Source organism: Passer domesticus, chromosome 1 (genome assembly GCF_036417665.1).
Source record: "Passer domesticus isolate bPasDom1 chromosome 1, bPasDom1.hap1, whole genome shotgun sequence".
NCBI classification, from domain to species: domain Eukaryota; kingdom Metazoa; phylum Chordata; class Aves; order Passeriformes; family Passeridae; genus Passer; species Passer domesticus.
In genome coordinates, this window is record NC_087474.1 from 146660223 (window position 1) to 146687067 (window position 26845).

Consider the following 26845-nt stretch of genomic DNA (forward strand, 5'->3'; position numbering starts at 1 on the left):
CTATTCTCTTAAATGTTCGTATTTCCTCTCTGGCCAACTCCTCTGACACTGCATCAACACTGATGGTGTTTGGAGGTGGGTGACACAACTGTCAGTGTATCAATCTCACTATGAAGATGTCAATTCCACAGCAGCATTTGGAGCTGAATCAGACAGCTCCACTGACATGGCAAACACAATGTGTGAAAGACACTTCTATTCCTTTGGATGCGTAGGAGACACTTTCATTTACAGAAAGGACTCACTGACACTCTTGTTCTGCACACAAGCATTAGTCAGACTCTTCCTGGAAATCAAAGGAAGCTGGTGTCAGTACAAACTCTACCTCCACCAGGTTTCAGATGTCCCAACTGTCCAGCCTAATTGCCCATCACAGTTAAACTTCCAGTGAACAGTTTCACTGAGATTCTGGTCCTTGATTTTATATCCCCACTGTCAACAATCTTATAAAGACAGGTTTGTTTGTGATCTATAATAAATAAGGTTGTAAGAAAACTAGGCCATTTCTAATAATAGAATACTCTTGAAAGAACCCCACTTCCCCTCCATATGGAAGGAAGCACCCTGCTTATTCATTCTGTCCATTTTCTACTGCATTAACACCTATTCTGATATTTACCTTTTCTTTTTTTTTTTCAATTTAGACTTCATATATTTATAAATCTCATTGGATAAGGGTCAAGAACTGCTGCTAGCAGATGCATTATCTTTTCTATTCTCAGGCTGGCTGAACTTGGGACAACAGAGTTTTGACCTACGTCAACAGATGACAGTAGTTAAAAGGAAATAATCAAGGACACTGCTGCTAGAACAAGAAGTCCCTAGATTCGTGGCTCAAATTTAAACCTTATAAGAGCATATTAAGACCTGATAACTATGTTGGTGTGCACTTATATGAGATGCTTATATGTGTAGCTGCTGTTGTAATAGAAAGCCATTAACAATGTAAGTAGACTACACAAATAGTGGAACTACAAAGGAACATTTGAGGTCATTAGCTCCTACAATTATGAGTTCACTTAAGTATCTGGAGATAGAAGTGCACTATTAAATACTTCTGAACTCTGATTAAAGACACACTGCATTGGTCAGGGATAGTTTTATAATTAGACAATTGGATTAAATCTTGTTATTCTCAAAAGATGTTCTTATGTCATTTTAACATTTTAACTCTGTACATATATGAACTTTCTGTGTATACGTACATAGAGTTTTATATAATTCTTACATTGATATAGACATTCTATACCAGTGTAAGTATATATGATATATAGATATAGTCTTACACAATGTGTACTGACTAGCTTTTGTATATAGCATCTTTTTCAAAATGCATAGTTGATGTCTCCAAAACTGGTTTTGCTCACATATGAAAGCTTTTTTTTTTCTTTGCTACAGTTATTATTTCTATTAATGTCAGGAAATTAAAAAGAGACTGAAAATGCATAGGGTTTTACATCCGAATTCACTGGAAGAATGAGTCACAGAAGTTATTTTTGGCACGGTGCTTTTACAATTAAGCCCTAGAACATTTCTACTTTACCATCATAAACAGATTTTACCATTTTTTATTACTTTAAAACAATATTCTGTATGAGAATGAACAAGGTCTCAACCATGGACATGATACAAAACCTATGGAGAAAGGAAATTACAGCATAAGGGAAATGATGGCTGGAGCCATACCACCCAGCTCTGTTAGCTCACCCAAACAGAAATGCCAGGCTGAGTTGATTTGGTCAGTACTTTGGTTGGGACCTCTGAGGAAACCTCCAACGTTGCTGAAGGAAGTGGTGGCAGCAACCCTGTAGGTGGTATTCTCTGTTCTTGAGTCACCACTGTGTCAATAACCTGTGATGGGAGCCAGCAGGATTTCCTGGAAGAGCTGTGGGCATGGTGTGAAACCACGGTCCTGAGTATCAGGAATTATTTCATGACCATCACGAACTTCATATGAGGAACAGACCTGGTGACCCTGGGTACCTGATCACATTTCAGTATCAGGCTTTCTTTCATAATTTCTCCAAATTGTTGCAGTATTTTCTCTTCCTTGGGGTAGGAAAATAAAACCAGTAATGTCATGCCAGGATGATGGAGTACTGAAAAATGTTCAAACTCCTTATAAGAGACTTTTACTCAAATCCTGTCATTAATTTGAATGAGATTTGATCACATCTAGAGCCCTAAGTATAGAAGGACTGTGACAAGGCCAATGTGTTTTTGAAGGAGCTCTTCCCTTTTCATGCCTTTCCCATCCGAGCAATGCTGCCATTGCCTTTCAGGCATAACCACCAGCCATTACCCAGAGATGCTGTCAGGCCCCATTGTGCTCCCAGAGCAGCTCCAATCCAGAGTGTTCTCTTCCCCAACCCCACTATGGAGTAGTGACACCATGACATTACATTCTCCCCAGAAACAACAACACAAATCTGATTTATAACTGGTGGTAAAACTTTATTATTCAAGTTTAGATGTAACAGACATCTTTGCTGCCTGAAGATTGTTTGCATAAGAAATACACCAAGAACATGTTTGTGAGTAGAAATGAACATGCACTATGAAAACCAAAAAACAAAACAAAACAAAAAAAAAACCCGAAACAAAACAGAACAAAAAACACATCCATGTGTTGTAAGGACAAAACATTAAGAGCCAGCATTCTAGAGTCAAATCAGGGCTACAAGTTTAATGATGGTTTTTAGCAACATGAAGTCATTCTTTATGAAGCAATTTTTTTTCTTTTTTTTTTTTTTTCTTTTTCCTGCTGGTGAATTTTCTATAAGCTAAATTTACAATGGCATTTTGAGATGTTTCCTTTTCTCCTGTTCTCCGACACAGAGCTCAGAGGCCAAAATGATAGGAATGGAAAACTGTGGTAGCTGTCACAATGTTTTTACTTTACTAAGTGTAATTTTGCTTTCCTAGTAAAGGAATTTTACTAAGTGTAACAAAGAATCAAATAAAATGGGTATTTATCTGGCTGTCAACTATTTAATTACTGTCTTTTATCCTCTTCAAGTAAATTGGGGTGGTGTGATTACTATACAAGTAGCATATCCCCAACTGCCAGCTTTCTAGAGTTGACTGAATGAAATAAAAACTGTGAGGAAGAGGGTAGTGAGGAATCCTATTCTGAGGTGAGAAAATTAAGTAAATAATTTTACTTGGCCCATCTTAACTTCAGAGAAAAGTTTAGAAGGGATTTCTCACTTATCTATCACATTTGGGATATGCTGACAAATTGCTCACTGCTCTTTGCCAAGCATAACTGTCTCCACAGAAGCAGAAGGAAATATATCTACCCTTCTGGCTGCACAGAAGTGACCTTCTAATCTCCTTGGCTTGTCCTGACCAGTATTAGGAATTAGCATGGTAAGTCAGCCAAGAAAAATCAATACAGGAGCAAAAATGAGAATATATTTAGACATACTGGGCAAAAAGCAGATGGTAGACAACATCCTTAGCACATAAAGCAAGTATTTATGACTACAAAACAACAGTGTCCAGTCCAAGGGTGGACTTGAAAGTCTGTCCCTGAACTGAGTACTAATCCACAGTTGCCAAATCAGTTTTTCCCATTGCACAATCACTGTGTTACAGCACTGTATACAATTAGCATCAGTCACTTGTCCTGCTGCCCCTCTAACTGCAAAAATAATCTATTGCTCAGAATGTGTCTCAACCTTTTGAGATGTCTCAATTTTCTCTTTCTTTAAAACTGTCACAATAGACAACAGTGCCTTTTTTAGGCCACACCAAGATATGTGCATCCAGTGTCATTCCCCCTTTCTGCATAGTCCAATAAAAAAATAAGGGAGGAGTTTCATCAGCACAGTGGCAATTAGGTGCAACACTTCTTTTGGAAAGCAGTCTAAATTTGGCACCTGAACACCAACTGTCCTCTGGAACATCATCTCCTGCAGCATTGAGGGGGCAGCAGCCATGAAGTGACAAGCTGAGGGGACAATCTGGTTTGCAGATGATGTCACAGGATGGCTCCATCTATAGAGAGTTACTGGAAACATTGTGCCTGTTCCACAATCTGATTAGTGACAGGCACCACAAATCCTCTAGTTTTGAAACATCTACTTATTTGGTTGTTCAATTTGAGGTATGTTTTAAGATCTTACACTACCATTCCTTTAGTAAGAGAAGTTTACCACCTTGAAGCCACTGACAAATTGAGAACAAAGACTGATTGTTTGAAAGTTCAATTTTTAGTGCTGTAAGCTGATTGAAACACAGTGGGTGCAGTAATTACTTGTGTGTGCTAACATTAGTTTCCATCTGAAAGTTATTAAATAAGATTATTCTTTTCCAGTGTCAGGATTTTTTTCTTTTTATTAGTACCCATTGTGAGGGGGTCTGGAAGATGGATGGAGTCACCTCTTTTTTGTTAAGAAACTAAACTGTGCTCCCCCTATCCCAATCAAAGAGAACAGGCTACAGCAAAATCCCATTTCTTAAAATGCAGAAATCTTAGAACATCTCAATATGTCATGGCAAGAACAATGAACTTTTTTTTCAAACTTTATTTGCATCATCTAGGTGTGCAATAGTAACATTCAAAGCTCTGTCTTGTTCTTTGCACTCATAAGATTTCATTTCTCCTCATCCCCAAACCCTGATATGTGTATTTCCTGTTAATTTGCCTCTGCTTCTGAATTTAGCAAGAAGTGTTACGAAGTTCAGGGTAGTGCTCAAGTTTTACAATGCACATGTCCCTCTAAAATATTTTGCCATGAAGATGCAGCTTCTATCAATGAGGAAGCCAGAGGAACTGGTATGTCTGAAGTGAAGTCAAACCAGTAACTATTGAAAATCGGCAGGCAGCTAGCTTTGAAGCTGATAAAAATCACTGCTTACTGAGTATAACATCTTCCTTGGAAAAGCTGAAAAGGACACACACTGGACCCTGACGTAACGAAACGAGGGCAATCTATTTCAGTCCCCACAGAAAAAAAAAATAGAAACAGAAAATACCCAACAAAAATAAATCCACAAAAACCAAGTCAGAACTTATTATTGGAGAACAATAGTAAAAACATAACCAGACTTTGTCACTGGTATCAAGCTGGAGATTCATCTAAAAAATAGAAGAAGAAGAATGTGGCCCAACATCCTTTGCTAACCTAGAACACTACTGAAGGGTTACAGAACTCAACCACAGCAGATTGAGCGGGATGTTCCATATGCTGCTCACCAGTAAAGAAGCATTGGGTGGAGCAGGAAGGAATGCAGCCTAATGCTGAACAATAGCCTGTCTGTGCCTAACAAATCAGAGAAACTGTGCAATAATGTTTCACCTCTGTGAAAATATAACACCTAAATACTGCCAAGGTCAGTGAGACCTTTGGTGATCAACTGTGTAAGTGCCTCTCATGCTTGGTGATGTTTGTTGCCAGCTGCTTTAGGCACATTATTTCTCAAAAGACTATCAAAGTGCTGAATATTTAGGCCAGTTCCTTCCTGGTTTTCCTTTTGCCAACCCCTATAAGACATTTCCTATCACCTCTCCTTTTGTTTTCCACCTCCCTGTTTATCTGGTTAAGTATCTTAGTAAGTGCACCAAATACTAGAAGGGAGAGTGGTGAGACTCAGGTAAGTTAAATACAAGAACTTTTTTTTTTTTTTATGATGCTTTAGTTCAATTACATGAAACTCTGAGAAAGGCGGCATGTAAGTGAGATCAGAATAGGACCCTTTACATATAATCTCAAGAGAGGACTTAGTCCAGAGATATTTTTATAGAACATTTTAAAAAATAAAATGCATGAATGGAGAAATAAAAGACAACATAATATCAGAAAGACATTTTAAACTTCATTCGCTGCAACATTCATGAACCAGTTGAGCTACACCTGCCATCCAACCATAAGGAACTAAGACCCTGCACTGCGAAAAAGAAACAAACCCAAACAAAACAAAAAAGCAACTGCGTAATATTGTAAAAATGGAGTGCAATGCTACTACAGAATGCAATAAAATATCAGTGCTGCATCGTCAAACAGCACTTATCAAAATAATTTCTGAAATGTTTCTTCTGAAACACAGACAAAGCAATAAAAAGAGGATATATGTTTATCATTTTAAGCATAACAATGTGAGTTAAGAGCTTAAGAATACAAAAGTACTTGGAATGAATAGTGCTACCCTTTTTTCCTAAGTAGGCATAAAAATATTTTCATTTCCTTCTTGTTTTTCATACCATTAATATCAACAAATTTCATTCATTTCATGTTATCGTTTACAACTTTAATGCACACACACAGAAAAAAAGATACCTACTGCAATAGAAATAGTTGCTTCATTACCTTGTTTGCTACATTTGCAAATGTAAACAGCGAGGCAGAGCCAGAACTGACTCTAATGCATGATGGAATATCTTTGTTGCATACGTACACTGTAGAAAATAATTATTCAATATGTCAGGCACCATTATTTGAAATGTAATACATTAATATTTACTAGAAAAATAAGGTTTTTTTCTATTTGTTCTCCCAACTTCTTTAATGAAATAAGTTAATCTGACAGTGCATCCAGTAGCTTGTAATATCTTCTACATCCCTGTGGCAAAATAATAAACTACTGGTTGGGACACTATAATGAAAATGATTAAAGTCAGTTCTTGTACACCCTTGTAGCAAGCATGGAGGCTCGTCTAACAGCACCTTTAACCAATTATTTAATATTTAGTTATTTAGCCCTATTTCCCTGAGCAGTTATGCTGAGGAGCTTTCCCTTCATGGATAGTTTTTAAAAAGCTTTAAGTATTAAAAAGTACTATGAAGACATTTAATGCTACTTAGCAAAAGCTGGTATAAGTCTACTGAAGGGATTGACTGGTATGTATAGCAATGATAAGCCTGTGGAGAAGTAACCTTAGACTTTAAGGTTTAGAAATGTAATATATTAAAAATATATTAAAATAAAATACAGCAGGTTACCTTATTCTATGCAAATTAAACCTGGAATGTGGCTTCTGTATTAGAGAATTCACTTGCACAAAATGGTTTTCCTAGATTAAAGTGTGCCAGAAAGAATGTAGTGATAAAATGGTAGCTAAAAATCAGCTGAGTCTGAGAAACACATATGTGACATTGCTGCCAAAGCTCTGAGGACAATGTGATCCTAAGGCATGTTGTAGGGCAGAAATTTGCCCAAATTAAAGAAAAGAAAATGATCTTTTAACTCTGTATATTTAACATGTCTAGTTCTTATATACAATGTGCATATGTTCACTACACCCCTGCAGCAGTATATACATATACACATCTTTGCACACTTGCCAGTTATGTCTCTTACACAACAGCAAAGGTATTAATTGTCCAGTAAAATTTTCTCAAGGTTACTCGGCATGATTCACTGCATTCTGGCTAGCTTTGGTGGGCCATGTCCCACTGAATTATCTTCCTCCCCTTCTGGCCACCATCCAACTGTTCTTTTTTCTTGGTAACCCACTCATTTAAAAAAGAAAAAAAAAAAGAAAAAAAAAGGGAAAAAAAGGAAAAAACAAAGAATAAAAAGGAAAAAAAAAAGAAAATAACAAGGAATTTAATATTGGATAAGGCATGCTCTCTATATGAAGTGCTTTATAGGTCTTCACAAGACATTACAAGCTATTGAATTCCCATCAAGGAAACCTATTTCTGTTTAATTGTGCTAAGTGCTAAGGTTTACTCTTTAGGTTTTCCATTCTTTTCAGCTTGTGCATTGTTCCTGTGTAGGCCCCTCTGGATGTGAGTTGTGAAGTCATACTTGTCCGTGCAAAGATGCTGGCATATGCTGCACTGGAAAGGTCCACTGTCACCATGGCAACTCATATGCAATGCATACATCACTTCATCCAGAAAGACAATGCCACAGTGCACACACTTGGTAGAAAGTTCATCTTGGGTACTTCTATCAACTTTCTCTGTTTTTACTACATTCAAGGGACCTTCATTTTTTACATTTGGTGGTGCCTTACTCTTTTCCTTGGAGGCACCATTTGCAGTTGGCCCAGGTCTGGAATGCTTTATCGCCAAATCTAGAGGAATGTCATTGTCTGATCCGACAGCTGAAAAATGAGGAGGCAGATTAAAGGTGGGATAAGGCACATAGTTTTGGCAAGGATTTGGTAGGCCAGGCACATGACTCAAGTAGTGTGGATTCCCAGGAACAGACAGCTTATATTTACTCCAGAATCTCAGCCAGTCAGCTTCACTCTGAAAGTCATTGTGTACAAACGGAAGTCCAAAGAGTGGGTACTGGTATTTTTCAATAGGGCTTCCAGGTGGAGAATAGTTTGGGTGTTTCACAGGTCTCATGTATTTTTCTATCGGGCTGCCTCTCTCTGAGCTTCCTTTCCCTTCTGATATCGATGAACTGTTTCCTGGGTCTCCAGTACTTTCCTGAGGACTTTTTATCTGAATGTGCAAAGGTTGCATCCTTTTGTGAATATCCAGAGTTTGGCTGACCAATATTGGCTGCTGAGCAGAATGGCTTTTAGTCAATGAACCTGGGGCCTCGTATTTACTGAGGCTGGGAAGCTGAATTTCTCTCTGATGACCTTCAGGTAAATGATCCTCTGACCTCCTCTCTAAGGGGCTTCCATTGACTTGCTCCTCACTGCTACCCCTCTGCTGTTTGTTTAGCTGCTCAGCCTGAAGTGCCTCCGGGTTAAGGCGCTTTCTTGTTCGTCTCCTAATGATCTGTTCACCATTGTTCTGTTTAATGATGTTTAAAGGCCTGGGAGTCTGCATGGAACACACAGAGAATGAACAAAAGGAAAAAAGAAAGACACATTAAACAAATGTGTGAGACCACGCTCATGCAAATTTATCTTTTCTTTTGTGAAGAGCTGTATTACAACAGTGTTACGGGAATGACCAATTTCAATCCAAATGCTGGTTCATAGCCCCTCATGCTGAAAGTAAACGATAAAATGGCTTATTTTATCAACCTGAGTCAACTGTCTTAGACATCCTGTACCTATTTACTTAAAAAGGCATGAAATATCCAAGCTGTCAAGCCATTTATTACCTCTTACTCCTAAAAAATTCTGGGGGAGACATGTTGAAAGTGGGTGCTGAGAGCTGGGGGTGAGGCGGGAGGTGCAAGGCCCTGTGCACTAGTGCCGTTCTGTGCACCATGCCACCAGAGCTGCTCTCGGGCAGGGGCTTGCACAGCTCCCACTGGGACAAGAACTTACCTTCATACTCACCCTGCTCTGACATGGACAGAAAACACAAGCACACACAGGGCTTGCTGACACATAGCAAGTGGGCTGCAGGTCCACTGTGTGCTGCGTGGGAAGATGGTGCCCAGAAAGGGACTAAGAAAGATGGAGAAGCCCAGGGAAACTCTGCACCAAAAGGTATCAACTTCTTTAGTATCAACTCCCCCTCCTTCACCCAAACTGCATTGCTTTCTAAGTGTTACTGATGTGCTACTAAGCCATGAGGGAGAAAAGGCATCGGGCAAAAGGGATCTGTAAAGAAATAATCATCACAAAGAGGCAGAGGGAAGAACCAAGTGAGGACTTCCGTTTCCATTTGCTACTGCTCCACAACAGCTCATGTTAAGTGGCCTTCTTAGAGAAGAAGTGAAAATATCTTTGTGTGGAAAACAAAAATGGTACAAGGAAAACAGCAGTTAGGTTTTCTTTAAAGGCTCCCCAAGAAAAAGCAATAGTATCTGAATGACAAATGGTACTGCACCATCAGTATGTTTCGCTACTGGGCAGATGGTAGAGCAACAAAAACTACCTAAAAGTCATTCAGTTTGGTGTGTTGGCAGCTGACACTTTTCTTCACAAAGGCACATAATCCTGTTTTGGATGGAGGCCAGAAAAGTGCCCCCCACCCCAGTATTCTACTCATATGTTTATTTGGAAGTTTTAACATTGTTTTTAAAAGCAGGTTTAATTTTGGCTTACAGTCAATATCCAAAGTAATGTGCACCTTGAATGTAACTAAATTTTTAATATATTCATAACTTCAAGCTAATATGAAAACATCCAGAGCTGGAAGAACACCCATTCTATTATTTGCAGAGATTTAGTCTGTCTTCAGTTGCCATACTCCTCTCCTTTCACTTATTTATTTTCCTGCAGTTGGCGTACTCTTAATGGTTAACTACATTTTAGAGTGTGCAGCTATTTTTTAAGATTTTACTTTCTGTTAAAATGCTGGATCAGAAGTATATACACACTTTCATTTAGATTTTTAATAAGAGAAATTTAAACTTGGCAGAAAAACAGCACCTGAACCAGCCTCCTCACATAGATCAAAGCTGAGACAAAATCATGTTTAAAAATTACAATATTTTCTATGTAAATTCTATTTAGATAAAGATTACAGTTTGGATAATCAACAGCAAATTAATATGTATAGAGATATACTTTTTATTATAAGGTCTGTATAATTTCCTAGCCTTTTTATGACAATTGTAACTCAGATACTGTGTGAGATCTTACAACATTGTTGTTGCTCTTATTAAACACTAAACACTACAGACCATTTTTATATGGCTTCCAGACAACCCTGCAATATTTTGGAAATACTTTTAGTCTTATTTTTCATGCTACCAGTAGGAAGCCTGATTATGGAAATAGTTGAAAGAAACATATTCCAACCTGAGATTAGGGACCCTCACACACTTACTTGAGGCTCCAGCTATTCAAAGTTCAAAGTTATTTTAGGTTCAACTCAAAATTCTTCAGCTTGCCAATGGCTGTGCTCATCTGATTAAACCAGCCCTTAGATGATTAAAATGTACTCTTTAGTGGTGTAAATCTACTAATTTTCCTTATTTGCAGTAGTGAGATGCAGATAAAAATATCCTGTGGTTGGTTACACCAAGACAAATAGAAAATTTTAAGGTCACTTCTTGATTTTCAGTGGGCCTAAATTTAGAATATACTGAAACATTACCAGAACTTTACTTTCAAAATGGCCTGTGTCAGATCCTTAATTATATGTTAGATGTAATATATTGGAGATGATCACAAATATTTTTGCCATCTCCATATCAACTGGCAATCTCACCACTCCAATAATATGAGTAACTGAAAAAATAAAACAAAAAATACAACAAATGCTTCAATAAATTATTGTGATTAGATTACTCAAATTCCATGGGAAAGTGGAGCCTCCTCTAGACTAATCCTAGAATATGCTGCAATTCTTCACTGAATTAGTCCAAGGATGTTGTCAAGGAATCACCATGGAACAAAACATAGTGTTCTATGACCAAATTCAAGCTATTTAAAAATGAAGGACAGCACCACAATAATAATGGTCAATTTCACGATTCTGGGGAGACAGCAAATGTGAATATCATGTATATGTTTGCAGTAAGATGCATTTTTTCACTAAAACCATTTTAATAATAGACTCTTGTATTATAATTACATTTTTTAATTGCATCTTTGATTGCACTAAAGTAGAGAAATGTGAAAAATGTGGCAAGTTTAATGTCAATTACCCCTTAGATAGAAGGAACATTTTTGAAAACACACTGAAAAATTCTTCAAGGGTATCATAGAAATAGAAATGCAACTTGTAGCAGAAATCACTACCATGTTAACATTTGTCAGTCACTATCACCTAGTCGTATCTGATAGATCAGAGATTTTTCTTCTTATTAAATGAAAGTGAAAAAGGGACCTTAGACTTGCAATAATGAGGATGGTAGTCCTAGATAGTAATAATCCAGTCAAAAGGGATTAAGAAATATGCAAACTACTACAGGTTAGTTTTACTCTGCAGTGCAGTACAATTTAGATGAACAGGGGTTTTACAGAAGTAAATTCTATTCACTTGATTTTTTTATAGTTTTGGACATTTTCCTAATAACAGCAAAATCCTGGACCCCTTAATTCAAAACCATGTGTCCAATACATGACACATACTGCAATTTTTCTGAACAGACAGGCAGACAGATAAAAGAAACTTTAATCTTTCTGGTGTCCATCTAAAGAGCATCCATCCCTTTCCACGGGGCTGTCTCAAAAGGTGTCCCAAAGGAGAGATTTGTTGACTCATTTCAGATTCCTACTTATAAAGGAGCTGCTATCATACCACAGCAGAGTAGGATTTAATTAAATTATTTTAATTTGTTAGGTCAAAGTTCAATTGAAGATATTAATGTCAAGTGTCTGCTGAATGGCAGCTTATTGCCATACTTAAACTGTGGAACTTAGAGATAGTGCCAGCTTCTTGCTTTTGAGATGCATGAAATAAACTTTGATATTGTATTTCCAATAAATGTTGCTGGAAGTGCACTAGTTCATTCCTACTGGTTCATAAGGATGATCCAAATTGTGCTTGAATTAAAAACTGATTCTTGCAGCTTTTATCTATTCAAAAAGTAATGTTGAAAATCTTGGTAAGATCCAACACTACAGCTGAGAAAAGTACACTTAAAAAAGGGGAAACAGAGTCTGCAAATGGAATTTCTACAAATAACCAGACTCAAATGTGAAATAAAAAAGCCAAACTGTCCTTCTTAAAATCTTTCTGGATGTTCACCACGGATCAATTTCCTTAAATTAGATATTCTATCTACAATTTTGAGAGATGTCCAGGAAGATGTTACCTAGGGCAAGACCCAGCCAAGATGCTGGCCAAGACCATGCATTAGTTCATCTTCTTAGATATCATTTGATACTACTTAGATATTACTTAGATATTACTGGCCTATGACTGGGCTATTCTGGGCCTTAAAAACAGTGAGTGACCCCAGAATGAGACATATGGCAAACAGAGCCAACCCTTCAGACTGGTGATGGTCATGCTGCTTTTGAAAATTGCAATTTTTATATTGTTACAGTATGTGGGCTGGTTTGCAGGATGTTGCATAAACAGGATTATTGTATGGGCAGTGGACAAGACCACTGAGAAGCTTACATTTCAAATTTAATTTCTGCAAAACATTTTTTAAAATGCACACTCTTAGTCACCACATTTATTTTTAAGTTAGGCTCTAAGCCTGATCTGATACATTGCCCTGGCAAACTCCCAAAGACTACCCCAGTTTGCATTTCTGAATAATAGCAACACCTTTTAATTTCATAGGAATGTTGTAAAAAATAATTAATTAGTCACCTGACTCTCCTATGTGTGGCTATTAAAGACAGCAAGGATAATATTTTACCAGTGGGTCTTAACCTAAAAGATTCCAGGCATTTTGGCACTGATCCAAGGGAACACTTCAGCATGGCTTTCCTGGACCTGGACCAGAGCATTCAACATCTTTCAGGATCAAGTCAAGTGTCAATAAGATGAAAAGCAATATAGACAGACCATGATTATTATTTATTCTCTGACTGATCCTGAGGGATGGTGAATCTTCCCCTCACCGAGTGATGAGTGCCTTCAAGTGAATAGCTTCCTTGTCGAGATATTTATCTTCCAGCAGACTTTAAGAACTGTAGAATAAAGAACACACCATCCCACCACCCCATATCTCCAGGAAATTTACTATCAAGAATAAAGGAGGTAAGAGATGTCAAAGTATACAAAAACTGTTTCAAGAGATATTTTAATATAAATGTGATGTCTAGTTTCAAGAATTTGGTTTTTCTGGGACTCTAGAATTTAGAGAGCTTTCATCACAATATGTCATATGTCTTGAAAAGCAATTCCCAGACAAGAAGTAATTTTCCCCTTATCTTGTATCAAAATAATTAAATGCATCACTGGTGATCTCAAACACATCTACTCACAGCATCCCAAGCTGTTTCATAATGAATCACAACTGATCCCAAAGTGACCATTCTGCAAAACCCTGTTAGGAAATTAACTGCAGGCCAGGGAGTGGCACTAATCACACAACCAGGCAAGACCACAGCTGCCCAGCCTAGCTGTGCAGCTCTTTTTCCTGCTGAACAAACCAGTAAGTTCTTCCTACCGAGTGGAGCTTCTGGTAGAGGCCACACGCGTTGCATACATATCCACCATTCGCATTCTTCCGCCAGAGAGAGGTCTTTGTGGTCAGGCAATTGGCACAGAAAACACCCGAGCCTCTACGTCTCTGAAATAGGGAAGAAAAAGGGAAAAAAAACAGGTCAGAGGTGAGTCACATGAGCTGTGGAGTTAGGACAAATCAACACAGGAGTTTTGTCTCTAGACTGGCAACAATGACAGTATAAAACCACACTGCCCATAATGAGGTCAGGTTCAATTGTGCTTAATAGGCACCACTGATTTTCATTATAATTAACCCCAGAGTGATGGATGAGGTGTGTGAAACACCAAAGCCTTTTCAGAATAACAACTTTAACTTTTTGAACTTCAGGTTTTGTGCATTTAATGATGGTTTCTAAACAGCAAATTCTGAAAAAAAAAAACCCTTGGAAGCTGACAGAACATTCTCTAAACTCTCCTGGTTTCACAACAAATTATTTCTTTTTAGCTAGCTTTATTTAAAAGTGTGATTGGTAACAAGAATTCTGAACCGCCACCACCACCACCATCAGACAATTAATTACAGTTTGTACCTGTCTCATACTAATTCCTTTAACAGAGATTATATTTGAATACATGATACTGCATTTTCCACTTATTTTTGAAATCAGTATAAGCTACCATATATTCCTGCAGCCCACTATGGACAAATAAAAGTGCAATATTCTTGAATGAGACCTCTTCTGAACTTCAAATGAAGTCCCAGAAAACACTGTCTCATCAACAGATAGATTTATTTATTTTATTTTAGTCAGGCGAAGAAGGGCACAGTAAAGCTTCCCTAAATACAAATTGATTTTAACCAGACTGAGCTGTGTATTCATCAGCTTTCATAATGATCCAGGAATATTTAAAAGTAGGCATGTTTATGAGTATTGCTCATTAAATTTTTTCTGTGGAGTAATGATTTCATTAAACTTCTCATTTAAACAAAAGTCAGGCTGTGTTTGTGGGCCCAAATACTAATAAGCAGGAAATGGAATTCTTTTGCTGAAAAGAAAATCTGAATTTTAACTCCGTTCCCTTTTTGCAAAGGGAAAAAAATGATCAGTAAGAAACCTTCACCAACTAAGATAAGAATGAGTGAGTACAGGGAAAACAGTCTGGGTGAAAACTAATTTTATTATAAATTAAAAATTACTAACACTATAAGTAAAAATTTCAGAGTTTCATAAAATTTAAGTAATTTATTTAACTTTAGTTCATACTGAAGAAGACTGGTGTTCATGCCAAAAAAATACAATGGTTATAATTGTACTCTGATACATTTCAAATGGAAAGCTTTTTGCAGACATAATTTTGGCTTCAAGACTGGAACACTTTCTTGGCATTGAAAGGGCATTTGATTCATCGGGTGTTTCACAATGTATCACTAAAAAGACCTGGTGAGCAGCCAGTTCCCTATAGGGTAATTTTTCCATCCAGATGCAAGTGCTATCAGAGGCCCTCGTCAGCTAAACTAATTATGATCTTGCATTTGCTGATGCCTGCTCACTCTAACGTTCGACATCCTCCATTAATCATCAATACAAGGAAAATGAATGAAACGTAAAGAAACGAGGGCTGGTAAGCTGCACTGCCATAAAAATCTAAAATGAGTGCAATAATTTAACAAGATTGGGGAAATGTTTTTAGTGAGCACAAAGTCAGGCTAACAATTGCCCTTTTAAACCAAGAACACAATTTCATTTGTAGAGCAGGTTGTGGTACTTTAAACTGATACAATAAAATCAAGATTGTCATCAAGATAATCTCTCTCTCACCCCCGTACATCATCCCCTATTTCATCTCTTAAATCAGATGCAGTAGTATATGACATTTTTCTCAATGTTGCTAAGGGGAGAACTAAATAGTAGTTGATGTCCTTCAGCAAACATGTAACTAGTTGTGCACATAAGCCCTGGAAACATGCACTCGTCTACAAGTACATTGAAGGTCCCAATTCTTTTTGTGGCTGGATATCCTTGACCAGCTTCACCTGGCTGCTGAAATATTTTCCATCAGAGTACAATAAAAGCCTCACTAGACTATTCCCAATTTGGTCCACTTGGAGGATGAGAAGTTTCCAAGCGGAAATGACTCTATATGGCCAGGATTCAGCTACAACTGCAGAACTGTTCCTTTTCATTCCTACTTCTTGTATGCTGGCTGATGGTTTCTTGGTGTGGTGTATTAACCAAGTGGAGTCTTAATCTGAGTCAGTCTTGCCACCGTTTTATTTCTGTTTGTATTCCATCAGTTTGGGAAATACCCCCTACAAAGTCATGGAAGACTATTAAAATATAGAGAGAGCAGTCTAGTTTGTATGTTGCATTTCTACACACCTGAAGGGGCACAGAAGGTAAAGTTAGACAGAAATTTTCATTAAATGCAATGGAACTAGTGTATCTATAAAACATTGACAAAATAAATTCATTTTTTCTCTCTTTTCTAAAGAAAGATCTGATTCAACCTGGATATTAGTTGCAGTGAAATCATACAATGACTACAGCTGACAAAAATCTATGAAATACATAGCAGTAGCTGTTTGCATTGAAATTCTATATCTCTGCTTATTCACTACTTACAAATATTTATCTGTTTAAAATTTCAAGTAGTCCAGCTAAACATCCTTCCCTAAATTTAATGCAAAGTATGTAAATTCCTCTTTTGTGCTGTTCTAAGTTGCACCTTATCTTTCTTTACCTTCTCTTATTTCGGTACTATTTAAGGACCTTACAGGATAATCAACATTGATTATTTCAGTATTAAAGTATTTCAACATAGCTTACATATACTAATAAATAATATACTAATAAATAGCTGAAACACCTCTGGAAAAACTTAAATGCTGCTACTTCGTTGAGCATTTTGGTTACAAAACAGCTATTTATAGTGGGGACATGCAGCTTTAGAATGGATTTCCTGCCAGAAAACAAGACTGGCAGAACTGGACTAAAGATTCTTGACTAACCACAGAATGGACCTGCCTGTCAAAATACACCTCAGAAATTTTCATGTCTGCAACAAAAAAATTGGAGGGCTTTTTTAAAAGCCTACAATGTAGCAACCCTATTATCTTAAACAAATAAAGTTTCTTAAAAAGAAAAACAACAAAAACCTAGGCCTTTACTTCTCATATACTAAGTGTTCTAAGTGATTTCTCAGCAGAAATTATTTGAACGTTTTTTTGCTAAATGTTCATTAGCAATTCTACTGTTAGTGATGGTATTTCTGCAAGGGTCTGGCTTTGCATACTCATCACTTGAACTCGTCAATAATGTTGGTAAATATTGCTGCTTTTCTGGGTAGCCTTGAAAAGAAACAGGAACTTATGCTCAAATCTACCAAAGCCTGTGCAGCAGCTATGGCCCACAGCACCCATAAAAACCAGCCATGGGCTCAAGTGTTCTGCTAAGCACCACTACCATTCTCAATAAATGTTAGAGAACTTTTGCTCTCCTTCTAATGTGATCCTACCACAGTTAATTTCTTAAATCAGCATAGTAAATGTAGGTCAACATGACTAGTAATGAGAGAGTCTGAGCCACAGATAAAAAGGTTTCAGTCTGTGATCAATGCCACTAGCACTGTCTGGAGTTATCAATGAAAATGTCATGTACATCCTTGGAAGAATAAGCCAAAAGGGTCTAAATAACTAAAATATGTATCTACTAAGTCAAGCTTTAATCATCTGGGGCCTTATAGCCACTACATTACAATTCCAAATCCTGAAGGGGCCAGTGCAGAGAAAAGCCTGTCTCTGTTTCCATTCCAGTTCCGAGGTCTGGGCGTTTAATATCACAGTTGTCTCAAATCACATTAGGCTGAAACTTGGCATATGTTTTTGTCAGCCCAGATGTAACTTTTTTTTTTTTCTTTCTTGGTACTGAAAACTTTATTTAAATCAGTTCAGCTGTTTATAATTTGGAGATTAGCCAAACTGGGGGGTGGGTGGAGAGGAGATTTCAAGTTTTTCAGATAACTTTCTAACAAATCCACAGTCAGAGCAGCTTTGCTCTGGGGAAAATAAAAGTATGCACACATTTTAGTGTAGTAGTAGCAAAGGAACAAGTGGATTATTATTTTTATGTATCTAAGATATGAATATTTGTAATTGTTCACTGAATATGCCTTGCAGACCTCTCTATTGACTGTTTTCCCTCAGTAAGAACCATGATGAAAGCATGTAATTGCATAACAACCCTTGATATGCAGAGTATTTACTCACATTTTTTATGGTTTCATATCTTGACCATTTCAAATTGAACAAGTTCTGAAACTCGGTATATACAGCATCAAGCCCAAATGCCTAATCTTTTAACTCCTTAGATGATTTTCACTAGTTACCAATACTTCACTGAAATGAGGCAATTATTAGTAGTCCTCTCTGCTATGCAATAAATCAGCAGAGAATATGATAACAAGCGATTCACTCAGGTGTCTCGCCAGGCCCTTCTTCCTGAAAACTGCTTTCGATTTTAAAGGATTGACTCTGCAGTTCACATGATTCCAAACTTTGTAGCCATGCAGAAGAATACTTATACTCCACATTACACAAAAAATATTTCATAATGTACTGAATTTTCAGGGTATTTTTAGTGGAAGTGCATGAAGCAAAATATATCCTGTAAGAGCACAGCCAAAAACACTGCTCAGGAACTGTGACTTTTTAGGTAGCTAGACTAAGCAATGGTGCCTGACACTCTGCTAGTGCCAAATACATCCTGTTTTCAAAATTTCTGCCAGAAGATGCTTTTAGAAACTCAAATAGGCTCCACAAGCAGCAGCCAAGGATTTTTCTTACATCACCCTCTTTGTTTTGGACACAACAAAGCTTGTCTTATTGCTGATTACTTTCACTTCCACAACACAAAACGATGATATGATGAGGAATGAGTGGATTTTTTACCATCTCTGGCCTCCCTAATGTGCCAGAAACAGATCACACTCTTAATCATGGCTCCAGAACATGACGTGCAGTGAAATCATAAGTGTTGCCCTGGAATAAGCATGTGCCTGACCTATTTCCAACGATGAAGTCGGGGAGTACAACCATATATGCCTCACTGAAAAAAGGCAAACACCGGCTCTGGATGCTCTCCTGCAACACGGGGGGTCCAAAAGGAGAGCTCCAGGAAACCTGCACGCGTGCTCAGTGCGAGCCAGGTGACCTGCTGTGGAGAGCAACAATTGTAAGCAGCTGGTCTCACTGGGCTGCTACCACACAGTACAGAAAAACAGTGTAGTGCACTCGTGATTGCATCTATCTTTGTTGTGTTTGCACTGCTGTAATTCTGAAAGAGTTTCTTGTTCCACACCTGCTAAGTCATTCCTATTTTGTTCTCCTTATATAAGCAGGTATTTTATTATCTTGAGTTTTGGTGAGATTTAGATTAAAGTTTAAAATCTGGGCAGAAGGACAGCATCTGGATGTTGGAGTAAGCACTACTTTCTTCTGATTAGGATGGGAAAGATATCCTTCAAACCTCATTTCTTTTAGTTGCAAAGGCACTCAGACCTTTCTGAATATTTTTTAATCAAAACTGCTTTCTTTCTCTACTGTGAAAACAGACACAACTATGTTTCTGTGAAGTTTCACATTTTAAAAATTAGTTTCTTTTGCTGTAACTATGTCTAAATTAAAAAGAAACTCATTGAGGTTTCCTTCCCTTTATAACCTCAACAATTTTTAGGAATACACCAGACACTGCAATTTTTTGTCCCAGAAATGAAAAACTGAAACATAAAAAGCAGAGTAATAAAGTAAAAGTTGTTTTCAACTTTAAGTATGAGTTAACAGATGCCTCTAAGCCAATTTAATGTGCCAAATCCAAACTCTTTATCTAAGACAATTTCAAGAACAATTGCATTAAACAGCTGTATTTGAAAGAGACATAAGAAAGACATTAGGAAAGACAAGGTAAAAAGAAAGTAAAAATGCCAAAAAGTAAAGTCAAAATTACATACTTAATTCATACAGAAAGTTTAGTGGAATTTTAATGCTGTATCGTGACAGCATCTTTTTTATGATATATGCTGTATCATAAACTTTTAATGAGAGGATTCAAGGGGGTTTTAGAGACAAAAAAACCCCAGACAGTAAATTAAACATTACTGCTAGTGCAGCCTTTCAGAATCCTACCCCTGATCCCTTAGGGAGAGTAAATATTTAAATGTTCATGTAAACTGCAATTATTTTTTTAACAGCAAACAAAAATGAAGATGACTATTTTTTGTCCCAGCATTTGAAGCTGTATTTTGTAAAGCTACCTTAGAGACAGCAGCATTCATTACTCAAAAAAACCCCCCAACTCCACCCCAAATACCAGACAGCAAACTACAGTCTTTTTGTGTTGTATCAAGCAAGAATGGTTAAGATACTAGTTTAGGATGATTTGTACCAAAATAAAACAATGAGTGATCAAAATAAATTACTAAATTAAGAAAAACAGAGCTATGAAAAGAAGCCAGTAAATCACTTGCTGCAACTCTTTACAGCCGTCACCTCCTCCCTCAAGTCACAGCTGACCCAACCCTTGCCACTGTGCAGGAAGGGACCTGGCTTTGGACACCACCTTGAGCCAGAGCCTGAGCTCCGCAGGCAGGAGTTTACCACGCTTTCATCTTCTGTTAATTGCCATATGCAGCTACAGGATCGCTTAAATAATCACAATACACTTTACAATGACTTACTAATTTTTCATTCACTTAAGCATTTATCAGTGAAAATCAGGTAGTTCAAATCATATCTCCTTGTCACTCCAAACAGTTGTGAAAGCAATTTCATAGTTTTCCCCTCAAGATCTGCAGTGGCAGAAACATGAAATAATAAAACTTTTTCTGCTGGCAAGATTTCTTTGTCACAGTTAGTGGCAGTCAATTTGTAAACACAGTGTGTGTTAAAAATGCATGCAAACTTCCGACAGGCCAAATACATACACAAAGACTGAATAGATACACTTTTTTTTTAAAATGTGTATTATTATTTATATATACTTATAGCACTTATTTATTATATGAGGCATTTGTAATGAACAATGAGAAATATTTTCTGATTAGCTATATGTTAGCCTGGTTTTCAAAGAGCTAAATATTTATTTAATCATTTTACACAAAGTCTGATTTTTTATAAAGCAGTTGCCTTCAAAAATCTTTTACTGGATATAATGTATTTTCATGGTCTTAGCCTTCAATTTGCACAAGGTGACCGCCATTAAATCTCTTCTAGTGCCTCAAAGCAGGCAGCACACTATGGTATAGGCTCACTTCTGCTCTATTTTGCCAGTGAATATCAGCAGCATGAAAAAGATTTCCATGGAGGCAACCCAAAATTTTATTTTTATGGTTTTATTAAGACCAATAGCAAACAGCAAAAAGCAACCTGAAAACCTGCATTTCCCGCACAAGAATGATGTCACTTTGCAGCAACTGAAACCTATTCAAGAGGAATAGAAATTCTGCCTCCAATAATTCACCGAGTCAATTACACAGGAAAGTACTGTAATGGGCTGTCCCCCGTCAAACAGCTCACGTACACCACTTCCTTCTCAATTACCAACTTGTCTGCATTGCCATCTGTAAAAACGAACGCATACCTTGTGCTGCCAGTTTCTGCTCTTGCACTTCCATTAGTGGAACTGGCTGCAGCTGCTCAAGAAGAAAGCCCTGATTGTCTTTGTTTTCCCTCCATGTAGGCACCATTTTTCTCCTTTCCTTCTCTACATCGGCTCAAGGTAACGCATTATCTTTGTTGAGGTGTGCTCACCACTCTTCAAACTAAAGTCTGCCTGAATTTGAGTCCTGTTATCTTTTCACAGTTTATCTAACACAGTAAAAAGATGCCGGCAGCATCTCTCAGCATCTTCACCGGAATTATGGAGTTAGTCTTCCAACAGGTTTTATCAATCCTTTTTAAGTACTGCTGTAAAAATTCCCAAGTTGGTGAATAAACAACTTCACACTTTTCTAAATCAGTTTGACCACTCAGGCAATTTTAAAACAGTATTTATGTGCAACATTCAAATATAAGATTAAAAAATAAGTCTAATTTAGGAATAATAGTAATATTATCTGCAAAAAAAATTGTTAAGTAGACATATTAGTGTACCTAAGCAGGACAGAAGGAGACTGGTTTGGGAACTGTGATCCTGGTCCCAGAACCTTTCTCTGCTTGCACTTTGCTGCAACAGATTCTTGCAGCAGCTCGGATGCTGAATGGCTGCTTGAAACCTCAGTGCCTGCACAGAGCGACCACTGCTCCTTCCCAAACACCATGTGCTTCCAAACAAACTCAGCTTTTCTTAGAGAACAAAACTAAGTCGTTATAAGTCTCTTGCATTTTAGTTTCAAATTAGAAACATAACTTAAAATGGTCTAAAATGTACAAAATCAGGCTGCTCTTCTGATCAGAAACTGGCGAAAAGTAGTATCCTCAGAACTAAGCATGTTGAAAGTGACATCGAGAAAAGTGGAAATGCCTCAGACTCTTTTACTTCTTGGCACAAAGCAAAATTACCAAACCTTTGCTGTCTCAAATGGGGAATCTAAATCAACAGTCAGACTTTGCTATAAACTAACTGACTTTCTGAGATACAGAGTCATTTATGATGGTGCCTAAGCATGGAATTAGGTGCCTACATTTAGTCATCAATACCAGAGGATTTATGTTCAAGAAGGCACTCCATGTACCCCTTCTTTCATGAAGTAATCTTACTCATTAAATGAACAGACAAAACTGGAGCAGAGCTCTGTCCGTATTTCCTTTAACACCCCGGCTCTGCCATGGCAGAAGCAGCAGACTGCTTTTGCAGATCTCAGCTACGAGCCAGTATGTAACTCTACATGTGATAGTAATTGAGGGTCCCAATCCCACAAGTGCTCTGCTGCAAGAGTGAGCACAAAGCTGCTGGAGTTCTCAGCTTCTGGCATCTGTTCCCACTTCCACAGAAATCAGATGGGCAAAATTAAGTTTTGAGGGAAAAAAAAATCACAGACATTTAAAAAACATTCCCTGACCTTATTAAAGCCCACGTGATCTCTATTTATACAGAAAATAGCTCAGAAAGCCAGCATCTGAGAAGAGGAACTCTCATTTGTAGATTTTGGCTGAGGGCTGCCAAAATCAGCAGGGGAAAGGCTCCTCAGGGGTAAAAATTTCAAAAGCCATTAAGAGCCTTAGAAGCCTCAGTCCCACTGACTTTTGATCACATACATCCTTCCAAATTTGCACCCCAAATCTGGAAACTACACTGTAAGAATAACTTAATTCAAAGTTACAAAATTAGGATCTGAAGTTTTCATAGAAGTCTTCAAGACTCAGAGAGGAAATGTCAATTAGGTGTCTACTCCTTGGTGAAAATCAGTGAGGTAAATTTACCTGTTACTTGTACTTTAAAAAAATTTCCCTTAGGACTATTAATTTTATTTAAAGAAAAATGTAATGAGAAAATGTTTCACATGGGCAGCTATAGCTCACATACCTATACTTTTTCAGGAACTGCAATAACTATAATTTGAGTCTCATGCAGTCCCCGTGAGAAAGCTGTTCCTAGTGTAGGATACAAAGCAGACTATGTCCACCTTTTATTTTCAATACACTTAGGACTGCAGTCTTATTGCAGATCTTATTACGTGCTGTTGCTAGAATGATTTCCATTCAGAAAAATCTACATTTGCCAACCCATACCACACAATTACCATAGTTATTTCCTATTGTGAGCTTAGGGAGAAACTGTGGTATCCCAGACACCACGGTGTGGTAAATATTGAAAATTAGTGGCCTTTTTATAATGGACATTTTCATCTAATCCAATCCATTCCAAACACTTCCAGATAAAAAGACAATATGCAAGAGTCTGTGTCTAAGTGGTTAGTTCTAATATAATCATCTTATTCCATCCTGTGATCACAGTTTCAGCAGAAACACATGATGCCTTCCTTTCTGATAGCTTTAGGAAGTAAGAATGGACTAGAGCTGTGATCAACTCCAACACCTACCTAAGGAAGTAACTCCTGATAGAGAAAAAGGGAGGGGAAAAAAACCCCAATACCACCTCTGTATTTTTTAAAAGCTAAGCCATCTCAAATTGCCAAGAGCCTCCCAGGTTGCTCTGGACAAAGCACTGCCAGCAGGTTGAGGGAGGTGATCCTTCATTCTGCTCAGCCCTGGTGAGGCCACACCTGGAACACTGTGCTCAGTTCTGGGCTCCCCAGTACAAGAAATACCTGTATGTGTCAGAGAGAGTCCAGTCAAGTGCCACAAAGATGATTAAGGGACACAGTTTTCTATCATACAAGGAGAGCCTGAGAGCTGTGACTGTGCAACCTAAAGGAGAAGGCACAGGGGATCTTATCAGGATGTACATGATGGGGGAAGGAAAAGACAGAGCCATGATCTTCTCAGTGGTGCTCTGTGAGAGGACAAGTGGCAAAGGCACAAACTGAAATACAGGAAATTTCATGTGAACATAATGGAAAATCTTTGTTACTGTGAGGGTTGTTGAACACAAGAGCAGGTTGTCCTGAGAGGCTGTGGAGTGTCTGTCCTTGGAGAAATTCTAACTGACAGGACACAGAGCTTAGCACCATGTGCTGGCTGATCTTCCTCTGGGCAGTGGGGTTGGATTAGATTTACCTCCAGAGCTGCCTCCCAGCCTCAACTATTCTGTGAAGCTTTCTTCAGTGAGAGAGTGTAGATTGCTTAGATTAGAACTTTTCTGTTCTAATAATTTCTGTCCATTTTAGCCTTAACTGCTATTCATTTGCATTGCAACAGAAAATATTTTAAATTTCAAGGCTATTAAAGTATTAATTACAATAGACCAGACAACATTTTATAGATTACAAACTGTACAGCTATTAAAAATGGAGAAATCTACTTTCAAATTCCACTGTAAATAATTTCATAATGTGTACAATGAACATTGTAAAGTATCTAAAGTAGTTTTTACAAAACTATTTCACTGCTTATTCTTTCCTATCAAGATCCTAATGCCTACTTGTAAAGGAGACTCAACATACAGTGTTATATAGCTTTCTTTAAAAATACCATTAAGATGAGAAGAAGAGAACAACTGTTCTACATTTTAGAGACATTTCTCCTTAAATAGTGTTTATGTACTGCAAGCATCTCTTCCATAAACAAACCAGGTCTTTGGAACAAGTGAACACAATCTCTGAAGAATCTTTACCAGCTTCTATTTCTGGTACATGATGCATTGTGAATTTTAGGCCAACATGGGCATATGGTATCCTAGTTTGATAGGAAACATTTCATGGAATTCAAGACAGAGCCACAGCACAATGACTGGAGACCTTAAAATCTGTGATACAACACTGAGTTTAAAAAAAAAAAAAAGAAAGAAAAAAAACAGAAAAACAAGTATTTTCTGATACAATACTAGAGGAGGTAGAGACATGTAAAAGCACAAGAAATAAGTAAAGTCATAAGGTATACTCTGAATCCCCTGTTAACCAAGCTTAACCTCATTAACCAAACTGCCTTAACCTCTTTTTTTCTTCCTTTAGGAAAATCAACCCATTAGGAAATAATAAAAATAAAATCCAAACCCACCAAACAACAAATAACAAACAATATTTATCTTAGGAACATTCATGAAGGATTTGGGACTCTTCTTTGCAGCCTGAGAAGCTGGTATGCCCTCTGTTCTTTCTCTGCTCATTCACACATGCCCAGAGAGAATACTGTTATTAGTGCACAGCAGTGCTTCCAGCAGCCCTAGTCTAATTTTTCTCTTACTGTTAAGAAAGTAGCTCTTAAATTGTTTAAGACACCAGCTCCAAAATCTGTATTGTCGGAATCAGACTGCATTTCACCGAAGGAATTGTTTCTAATGCAAGTGACAAGGGACAGCTTACTGCTGGGGGCAGTCATTCTCTGAAATGGCACAAGCCTGACAAGAGCAGTAAGAGAGAAACACATAACTTAGCGGGGTTTTCCATCAGGAGTTCTGCGTGCCGAGGACAAAATGTACCCACCCTGTCACATACTCAGGCGTTAGCTCAGAGCGCTGTGAAGGACTGAAAAACGGCTTTCAAGAAATCAGGCACCGCCTGAAGGAGAGGCATGGTGAAAACTGTCCTGCCAGCCCACAGCTACCTTATTTTTCACATCCTTTGGAGTCTTCTTAAATGAAGCTGACTGTGCAGAAATGCCTTGTAAAACAAGCCCTCTCCTTCCTTTCTGAAGTGGCATCAGCGTAACAGCTCTGCAGCCTCGCTCCCGAGCGGCTGTGGCTGATCCGTATGTAACTGTGAGGCAAAAACCACAGCGCTGCCTGTACGTGTTCATGCGCTCGTGCACGGCTTGGACACGGACTCAAAGAAGAACTGACTGGTCCCATTCTACTACTCAATTTATCAGACTTTAGATAGAAAACATCAGGGAACAGTTTCCTTTTTACCTTCCACCTGCGAGTATCAGAATTCATCTGATTTTCAAACCAGCCCGCAGAAGGCCCACATATACAAATATGAAATAAAAAGAAACCTTTAAATTTAGACATGCTGTATGAAATCATAGCTGCTACTTGTGAAAAGTCTACATTCAAAGCCAATTCTGTCTTGACAGAACAAAAACTCTGACATTCTTAAGAATTCACTTTTCAATTTAATACAGGCTTTATTTAACAGTGAATGTCAAATTGTTTTCACTCCCTTTCTTTATCTTTATCACCTACGAGAATCTTTAGAAGTGAGAAGGAAAAATACATACACCAGAAAGGAGCACATTTATAATGACATGACTTTTTTCTACGAGAAAAAAAATAACCTTCCATTTCATCAGCATCTTTGCCAAAAGCCCTTTCAGGAACTGAGAAGAGAAGGGCCTTTATTTCCTACATATATTTTATAGGAAACATTTTTTGGTTCTGTGTCATGGACTAGGATTT

At 37.7% G+C, this 26845-nt stretch overlaps 1 protein-coding gene across 6 annotated transcripts in view; it reads right to left on the reverse strand.

Moving 5' to 3' along the window:
* Positions 1-2430: 2430 nt before the first annotated feature.
* TRPS1 (transcriptional repressor GATA binding 1) overlaps positions 2431-26845 on the reverse strand; it is a 213303-nt gene continuing 188888 nt past the window's right edge. For all 6 annotated transcript variants that reach the window (XM_064395140.1, XM_064395109.1, XM_064395131.1 and 3 more), the window contains 2 exons: positions 13897-14019; positions 2431-8738 (listed from right to left, as the gene is read on the reverse strand). In XM_064395140.1, the coding sequence (XP_064251210.1) occupies positions 7677-8738; positions 13897-14019 (1185 nt within the window). In that variant the 3' untranslated portion in view covers positions 2431-7676. The remainder of the gene's footprint in view (positions 8739-13896; positions 14020-26845) is intronic.